At 50.5% G+C, this 9,596-nt stretch overlaps 1 protein-coding gene across 2 annotated transcripts; it reads left to right on the plus strand.

Annotated features, from left to right (window-relative positions):
• Positions 1-751: 751 nt before the first annotated feature.
• CFL1 (cofilin 1) lies at positions 752-8,240 on the plus strand. 2 transcript variants are annotated; one of them, XM_082203609.1, is made up of 4 exons: positions 752-936; positions 3,707-4,014; positions 5,285-5,405; positions 5,458-5,517. In XM_082203609.1, the coding sequence occupies exons 1-4, from the start codon at positions 934-936 to the stop codon at positions 5,500-5,502; spliced, it is 477 nt and encodes a 158-aa protein (XP_082059735.1). In that variant the 5' UTR covers positions 752-933; the 3' UTR covers positions 5,503-5,517. The 2 variants fall into 2 exon arrangements, with proteins under 2 accessions (XP_082059735.1, XP_082059734.1); XM_082203608.1 differs by lacking the exon at positions 5,458-5,517 and adding an exon at positions 7,347-8,240 and having other exon boundaries at positions 756-936; positions 5,285-5,361.
• Positions 8,241-9,596: the final 1,356 nt, after the last annotated feature.

Genomic DNA, 9,596 nt, shown 5'->3' on the forward strand with positions numbered 1-9,596 from the left:
ACAGCTTCCGGTAACCTGAAAAAAATGTAACCTGAAGCATCTGTAACCCGAGGTATGACTGTACAACATGATAATTCCTAGATAAAACACAAGATATTTCTGCTCCCTTCTATCTCTGTGACACTTACCCCCAGTCCTTTATTTCTGGAAAAAAGGTGGGGGAACTCACCATGAAGTTTGTTTTGTTTATTGCAGCTCTAGTCACAGTGCCCCCCCAACACGGGCAGTGGCTAAATGTAAAATGTGTTTAATAAAGTCAAGCAGACAATGATCTGCATTGGAAATGGCCACAACTTTATAGATTACAGCCATTGGGTGTGTATCTGTTCCTGCACCCCCCGACAAAAATATATATTTCATTTTTAAAAGGTAAGGGAACTCAGTTCCCGCGAGTTCCGGCTCAAAACGCCCCCTGATTGCCGAATGTGGCCCTCCAGAGGTTGACTAGACTCCAGCTGCCAGGCTGGCTGGCATGGATGATGGGAGCTGGAGTCCCAGCAGGCGCCGGCGGCCGCAGGTTCCCCCACTCCGGCCTGTCACAATGAACTACGTTTCCCAGGATTCTTGTGTGTGTGGGGGGGTCGGGAATGGGAAAGGCCAGTGGAAAGGAGACGAGGTCTCTTTTGGGGAGAGAGTGAAGTGAGAGAGAGAGAGAATGGGGGAGGACTCGGTTTCCCATGGTGCACCGCGCCCCGGACCGGAAGCGGCTCCTCCTCGGGAGGCGCCTTAAAGCGGAAGCGTCGTGCCGGGGCGGGGCTGCAGTTCCTTTCGGGCCTCGCTTGACGCGCAGACGGAGTCGGAGCCGCCGCCTCGGAGAAGGAAGCAGCAGTCGACGCCGCACCAGCAGCAGCAGCTCCGAGCGCGAAGAGCACCGCCGACGCCGCGCACACCTTCTCTCCCTCCTTCACCTTTCCCTTCGTCGCCTGCAGCACCATGGTAAGACCCGGCGCGGCCCCTCGCCTCCACCGCCCCCCCACCGCCCGCCCCACACACCGGGCCGCCATCTTGTCTCCCGGCCGCCATTTTGAGGGGGGCTCTCGGGGGCCCCTTTCCCCCCGCCCCACCTGGCTTTTGCGGCGAAGGTGCCTCTGTGGCTCGATGTAGCGCCCCCCCCCCGCTTAGCTCCTCGCCGTCCTCCCCCCTCGCCGCATTCTGGCAGTCACATGGCCAGTCACATGGGGAGGAGCTATTTTCTGTAGTGGGAGGGGGAAGGGAAGCCCCTCATCCTCCCAATCTCCTCACCCTCCCCCCACCACACCCGACCTATATATCACCCTTCTGACGGGGTATGATGCCGGATGGAATCTTCTTTTTTTCCTTTTACACCCCCCCCATTTTGTAGAGCTGGATGAGAGAGGGTAGAACCCAGGACCCCCATAAGTGTGGGGTGTGCAAATGCCTTCCGAACCTTCATTGCCCTTTCTTGCTTCTTAAAATGACTTAATTTGAAAGACCTGCGCAGAGGGAACTCGCTGCCCTCTTCCTTTCCCGGACCTCTGCTCTTTCCCTGCCGCCTCCGCCCCTCCCGCTCTCCCTCCCTTTTCAACAGCAGCTTCTCTCTACGGAGATGCAGGTTGAAAGGGAAGAGGGATATATAGAGCAGCCTATTGTGTGTAAGTCCCGGCGCGGGGAGGGGGGAGTCAAGACTTTCACGTGGCTGTGGCATTGCAGCAGTTTTCTCCCCCACCCCACTCAAAAGGCCTGGATAAAACTATTTGCTCCCTCTCCAAAGAGCAGGTTCTAAATGCTGGCTGAATGTGGCACCTCTCCTAAAATGTCTATCAAATGACACTCTCAGGCTTGTGGTTTATATCCTTCCTGCAGCGAAGAGCTGGCCTGCCAAGAGACTCCTTAATAGTGCTGGCGAGAAATTCCTGGGTTCTTGATACTCTCACCTTTTTCTCCTCCCCTCCCCCTTGCCAAAATTGCTCTCTATTGCCGGTTGTAAAAACGCACCCCCTTTTTCACTACCCAAACTCTGAACTGGACAGGCTGCTTCCCTTGCCCGGGATTTGCACCCCTCCTAAGAGATCCCGTGTGGTTTCCCAGCTTCTGCTGGTGACAATAGATCTCTCCCTCTCTTAAGAAAAACCACAGTCCTGAGCACGCATCTCCTGAATGCTGCCACTTAACCTTCTCTCCTCTTCCCCCCTCCTCCCCCCCCATCCCCTGCGACACAAGTCTACTTCCTTTTCTGGTGCTGGAGGCAGGAGGCCAAGCACCTCCCTCCAGACTGGCGGCTTTGGGGCACCTGCTGTCTCTGCTCTTGCATTCTGTGCTTTTCCCACCCCAGAAAGCTAGTGCCAGATTCCCGGCATCTCTGCTCCTGGCCTCTCCTGGGGGCAGGAATGGAACCTAGGAGATTTTTCTTTAAAAAACACACTCCCTAGTTGGTTTATTTCCAATTCTGGCTGTTAAATTGCCCGTATATGCCACTCCCAATCCTGCCTTCCATCATCATCCTAACCTTAACCTGAATCCATTTCCTTCTATCTCTTCATTTTAGTGATGGGAATTTCTGACTCTGTTTAAAAGGTCAATTGGATGGGCCCCTCTTTTGGTGTCTGTGTGTGTGTGAGAGAGGGAGAGAGAGGTCTGCCCCAAATTCACTGTCTAGTCATTTGAAGAAGTCCTTGTTAAAAAAAAAAAAGTTTTATGTGGCTTAACTCCAGATGACTCTGTGGGAGTCAGTTTCTTCACAGAACCTGCTCTGACCAGGATAGGGAAAGGCATCTAGGTTTAGGCTCTGGAATCTTGTCCATAACTGCCTGGGCTCAGTAGCCGGCCAAAATTTGTGGTTGCCTTAAACCTTTTCCTCTTCATTTCCTGTAGGGATGGGGAGTTTGAGGCTTATCTCCATTGCACATGTGCTTTGAAGTTGCCTCTGCAGCTCAAGATCAGGGAGAAAATCTCTGCTCCCCAGTTCTGAGCTCAGGAAGAGGGTGGGGGCTGGTCTGTGTCATGCTCTACTTCCGAAGCACTCAGAAGGGGGGGGGGGAGCAGTGATGGCTCATGCTTTACAGAGTTTGAAAGTATTCTTATGGCAAGTGAGTTTACGGATCCATTTTTGAGCCTTTGCTAATTTGCATGGGTAAATGTAAGTTCTTCTGGATCAGTCTGGATGTCATTCTGAATAGCTTAGTTTTGTTAGATCATGGAACTGATAACGCCAAGGTTGCAGGGTTCAGACACCGTATGGGACACCAGCATATTCCTGCATTGCAGAGGGTTAGACTATATGGTCCTCAGGGTCCCTTCCAAATCTGTGATTCTATGGATCAGACCAAAGGCCCAGTCAGCCCAGCATCCTGTTTTTCCACAGTTAAGCAGGCCATGAGGGCAACCTGGTGTTTCTCTCCAGTGACTGATATTCAGGCACAGTTGCACCTCTGAACATGGGCGGGTCCACATAGTCATCATGTGTGGGAAGCTAGTAATCTTGTCTAATCCTTTTCAAAGCCATCTGGGCTAGTGCACATCACCACATCAAGTGGCAGCGAATTCTGTAAATGAATTATGCACCACACGAATAAGTATTTTCTTTATCCGTCCTGATTCTCCTGCCATCTGGTTCATTGGATAACCCAGAGATCCAGTACTGTGAAAGTGGGAGGGAATGCATCTTATTCTCTCTCCCACATGTGGAGGCTTTGGTGTGGCTATTGGCTGACTCCTTTCCCTTCTCCCTCCCTCCCTCCCTGGGCAGGCATCTGGCGTAGCCGTCTCCGATGGAGTTATCAAGGTCTTCAATGACATGAAGGTGCGCAAAGCATCCACCCCAGAAGAGGTGAAGAAGCGCAAGAAAGCTGTGCTCTTCTGCTTGAGCGAAGATAAGAAGAACATCATCCTGGAAGAGGGGAAGGAGATCCTGGTGGGGGATGTGGGGGACACCATTGATGACCCCTACCTCTACTTCGTCAAGATGCTGCCGGACTGTGACTGCCGCTATGCCCTTTACGATGCCACCTATGAGACAAAGGAAAGCAAAAAGGAGGACCTTGTCTTCATCTTCTGGTGAGGACTCCCTCCTAAAAACAAAACAAACTAAAGCCTACTCTGGGGCTACTGCCAGGCCACCCCATATCCCCTGCCCCCAGGCTCCCCCCCCTTCCCGTACTCACGGAATCATGTTGAAGAGTAGTTCTTTTGGCCAGAAAAATGCTACCAAGCAAATGCAATCAGAGCAGAGGGTCTGGTGTGTTTGGAACCCTTTGTCGGAGGCTACTTCCCTGGCTACTTTTTCTGAGCTAGACACGGATTCTATCTGCTCCAGCCATCCCCCTCCCCCAGTCTAGCCTTGCTTCCAGATCTCATGAAAAGGCTTATTCAGGACCTGTCTTGCCACTCTTCTTCCCGGGTGTCAAACCAAGGGCTGTTGATGCCTTGGAAAGAGTTGACAGCAACCCACTGGAGAAGATAGCAAGTGACTGAGCTTGGCTGAGGGCTTTAGGATTTTCATGGCAGAACTCGAGGATTTCACTCCGGGCACCTTAGTTCTTTTCAGAGTTGACAATGGGGGCAGAGCTGCTTTGATGTGGCTTGCCTGGAAGTCCTAGGGATAGGGGTAGATCGCTGCCTCAGGCACCTTCAGTGCTTCCTGGCACTGTTGCCATGATAACGTGGGGTTAAAGTCCTTTTAGGGAAGCATCCCTCCACATGTATGCACCCGCCTCCCATATACCTGGGATGCGGAGAATAGAAATCCGTTGCCAAGCAGTTCAGTTTGTGCCAATATCAAATTGTGGCACGGCAACAGCACAACCATTTTAAACACCCTGTATATCTCAGGTAAGGGGGGCGGTATACACAACTCAGGAATGAGAGGCAATTGTTGTCCTACACAGTGTGTAAGGAAATTTGGGCTGTCCTGTTGTAGTCTTCAATTTAAAAGGCTGTAGGTCATGGAATCTGTAGCACAGAACTGGGGAAACCTGGGCCCTTGTGACGTTCTTGGGCTCAACTCACCATTGGCCATGCTGGCTGAGACTGAAGGCAGTCCAACAACATCTGGAGGACCACAAGTTCCCCCACCCTCTGTTCCAGCAGGTGAGGGGGGGAATGTCTTTGTCCCAGGATTCCGTTTGAGGAAGTGACTCCATTAGGCATATGGATGACGTGGCAGCTGCTATACCCTTAGGCATCTTCCCTCCTCTACCCTTGTCCGCTCCTTGAGCTGTTTTCGCCCTGTTCAGACTAAGAAGGGAGGATATATATTTGTTATTCCCATGGGAATTGGGGCTGGTCACACTCCTGATGTTGAGGTTGCTGTTTTGTCTCCCCGCAGGGCGCCTGAGTGTGCCCCCCTGAAGAGCAAGATGATCTATGCCAGTTCTAAGGATGCCATCAAGAAAAAATTAACAGGTGAGAACTGGTGTGGTTGCCTGTTTCACAGCAGGGGGATAGGAGTAGGGGACTGGTCTGCTGGGGGAAGGGCTGTAGCTCAGCAGTAGAGCACAGGCCTCTTATGCAGGTGGCCCCACGCTGGAGGGGAGCTGTGTCTGAAATACTGGAGAGCTGCCAGTCAGTGCCACTGTAATTACTGTCTGTGTAGTGATTATCGTATATACTTGTGTATAAGCTGACCTTTTCAGAACATTTTTTATGCTGAAAAAGCCCCCCTCGGCTTACACTTGAGTGAGGGTCCCCTTTGCTGCTGTTGGCGGCGGAGGAACAAGCAGCCCGAAAGCAGCCCTTTTGGGCTGCTTGCTCTTCCTCTGCCGCTGCTACCATTGGCCTTGAAGTAGGCAGGGGGACGGGAGGGGCTGGGGGGGGAGAGAGAAGCCCCCTCTGCCATATGCACGCACACACACGCACTCCGGCCCACCAGGAGGTTTGTGGTGTGGTGAACCGGCTTGTACTCGAGTCAATAAGTTTTCCCAGTTTTTTGTGGTAGAATTAGGTGCCTCGGCTTATATTCGGGTCAGCTTATACTCGAGTATATACGGTAATTTTGTAAGACACTTTTCTCTTGTGCTTGCCTCTCTGCAACCATCTTGGAGGGGCAGAAACTGACCTTGTGAGAATCAAATTGACACTGGCCTCTGCTTTCCTGTGCCATGGTCCCATCTGCAATAAGGCTCCCCCCTCTCCCAAAATGGAAAGAAGGCCTTCAATTGATCAGAAGTGGCAAATGGTAGGGACCAAAGTTTAAGGCTTGGTAGTGCTGTGCTCAGAGGCTCATAGAGCAGGGATGGCCAGGCTATGGCCCTCACACTATGTTGCTGGACTGCTATTAGCCCCAGCCAGCATAGGCAGGTATGCTGGGAGTTGTCCAGGAACAGGTACCACCCTTCATTTAGAGGTTTGAGCCTCCCCAGCAATGTTTCAGTTATATCATTGTGGGCTGAATCCAGAATTAAGTTGGCAATGTTGAAATCAATGGGACAGATTTAGACATTGATTCAGCGCTATGCATCTTTGAAATGCCCTTAAAATGGCTGTTAACAATGTAGTGGTGAAATATTAATTTAATAGTAATTTATTATTTATACCCCGCCCATCTGGCTGGGTTTCCCTAGCCACTCTGAGCGACTCCCAACCAAATATTAAAAACATGATACAGCAGTAAACATTAAAAACTTCCCCAACCAGGGCTGCCTTTGCTTCCTGAATAAACAGTTGATTGGGCTGAAACCCTACTTTTGGTCCCTTCTATGTTGCCTTCTCATTCACCTTCACTCTCATTGTCCGAAAACAGCATGCTAATTCCCACAACTGTCTCCCAACTTTGTACCGGCCCACACTTCTCCCACCTGAAATTGACTTGATCGCTCTCCCCAATCTGACCCCCCTCCCTGCATCTGAATAGCAGCTAAGCAGGCTGAATGACTTTTCAGATGCTACAAATGGAGCGTTGAGACAAAGGAGTCCATCTCTTCATAAGTTTCTTGGGCAGCCTTCGCTAGCCTGACGTCCCACAGATGTTTCAGGATTGCAGCTCTCACCAGCCCCAGCTTGCCGGGGACTGTAGTCCACGATCTTCTGGAGGGTACCATTGGTGGAGGCTGTTCTTGAGAGCTTTTTCCAGCTGCCACCTGACAGTGACTTTGGCTGTGCAAATTGCCAGTGCAATTTGTGCCTGCTACAAATTGCAGAGGTGGTGGGTTGTTGAGACTGGGGAGTTGTGGTGGTGGACCAAATACAGAGATTGGGATTAAAGGGGTGGATAACAGATGTGTGTGTGGGGGGGAGGCATTGTTGTTCTTCAGCCTTTGTTCTATCTCTAGTAGCTGCTAGTGGGGAAGGGTTGCTGTTTGATCTGGGGATTGGCCTGTTGAATTGGCTGGGCAGGAATACGTGATGGAGGTCTGCAAGAGCCACTCATGTCCCCACCTCTTCCCTTGCAGGGATCAAGCACGAGTTGCAAGCAAACTGCTACGAGGAAGTCAAGGATCGCTGCACCCTTGCGGAGAAATTGGGCGGCAGTGCCGTCATCAGCTTGGAGGGCAAGCCCTTGTGAGCCACCCCCTCCCCCGTTGTGCCAGCGTCTTCGGAGCTTCCATATTATTGGCCCTGTGCTATCATTTTTTGGGGGTTCGGTGGGTGGGACGTGGGGTGGGTTCTCCGTTTTAGTTAGGTTCCGGTTTTCTGCCTTCTCACCTTTTTACCCCCTCTGGTGCTCCCTTCTCATGAAAGCAGCTGCAGCCCAACCTTGCGGCTGCTGTTAAAACTTGCCAAACCAGCTACAACTCCTTCTCCCTCTTCCCCGGCCCCCCAAACCTTCCTCTATCCTTCCTCCCCCTCTCCAAGCCTAGACTCTTAAGGTGGCATTCCTTGAGGCCCCACTTCTTGGCTGCTTCCTTCACCCCATGGGACCATTGGTTTCCTCCATTCCAGCTTTGGGACCACTCTCAAGCAGGATTCCACTCCTGGCCAAGGCTTGAAAATGGTGTGGGAGGGAGGGCAAAAGGAAGGGGGCACCTAAAGGCAGGGGTCTCCATGGCCCCTCATTCCAAAATTAGTCCATCATTCCCAGTGTGTAAATTTTTTTTCTTTTTTTGGTCTCTGTATGTGTGTTTTTGGAAAACAAATGTGGAATGGCAGCTGTGTTCCCGGCCCCCCCTCCCAGTGACCCACAACCCCTCCCTCTTTACCGCCATAGTGGCTTTGTGCTTGTCCGTAGTACTGTGTATAAATGAGATATTGTGGAGAAAGTTGCACCCATCTCAATGTTGGGGGTGGAATTAACAAAATATGGAAGCAGCACCAATGATCTTCAATAAAAAAATTAAATAATGCTACCTCTTGGGTGTGTCTGTCTCTCCCCCCCCCTTTTCTTTCTTACTCAACCTGAGCCTTGGGGGTTAAGCACAGGGCTGTGTGTACTTGGTATTAAAACTTTCCTAATTCTCTGCCAAGAAAAGCAACCCATTCAACCTGTGAGTTGCGCCAGGTCACTAAATCTGCTTGTTGGTCAGACAGAACCCCCCCTCCTTTTCCTCCATCGGTACTAGAAACCTTCATCCACCTGTTTGCTTCCAGCATTAACCAGGTGGTGCCCACATGATTTCCACCCCATCTCTCTAGCCACAAGAGCTAGAAACTTGGGTTTCATTTTAAATAAAACCTGATGATCATGAATCTAGAACAAACACTTAAAGGTTCTGTCACATCTAAGACTCCTAAAGCAGAATGGATGGAACATTGCCTTTCCCTCCAAAGTCTCTCCTGAGGAAATGGAGAAAATTTAATGGAGGAAATGTTCGCCTCTCCTTGTGACTTGCTCACTGCTGGCTTAAAAAGTTAATAGCTTACCAAGCACTGCTGGGGAAACTTTCAGTAGTTAAGCCCCCTCTTTGTAACCTTCAAAATATGCTCTTTCACGTTTCACAGAACTTCTTGCCTGCTGGAAGTGTGTGTGTGTACATACATATATCACAAGCTGAATAGAAAACAGGCACTTCCTCATTTATAACACAGGCCTATCATAGAAGGCTTTTAAAATAGTCTGGTGCTTGGACTTTGGTCCGTCCATAGGGTGTGGTGAAAGCACACTGGACGAGCTTTGTGCTTTTCTTTTGCTGCGTTAAGTCTGATGCAGAAATGATAACATCAGGAAGGTGCTATTGACACTTCATGGAGGAAAGTGAATTATATAGGCCCCAAACCCAAGTTACGAGAAGGGATTTTGCCTAAACTTGGGGAAGAAGTTGCAGAGGGCATTACGTAGTTCTCTGTGGGGAGGGGGAATTGCATCGGGAGATGGGCTGTTTGCTTACAGTGTTTTTAAGCAGAGTCTGCATATTCACCTGCTACAGACACTAGGAGCACATCGCCTCCGTTGTCAAAAAGTTGTGCTCCATGACCTTTTGGATCCCTTTCAACTCCTGGGGGTAATCAGATTTGTAAGAAGCGGATTGCCTAAAATTGTGACTTGGCCCCAGGCTGAATTTTTTTGTTCTTTTTGATTGGTAGAGCATGAGACTTAGGGTCATGGGTTCGAGTCCTTTGTTGGGCAAAAGATTATTGCATTACGGGGGGTTGGACTAGATGATGCTTGTAGTCACTTCCAACTCTCTCTATAAATTCCATTGCTGGCTCTTGAAGGCAGCCTCTCCTAACCTGATACCTTCCAGATGTTTTGGACTACAACTCCC

Source organism: Podarcis vaucheri (genome assembly GCF_965113315.1).
Source record: "Podarcis vaucheri genome assembly, chromosome: 16".
Lineage (NCBI taxonomy): Eukaryota > Metazoa > Chordata > Lepidosauria > Squamata > Lacertidae > Podarcis > Podarcis vaucheri.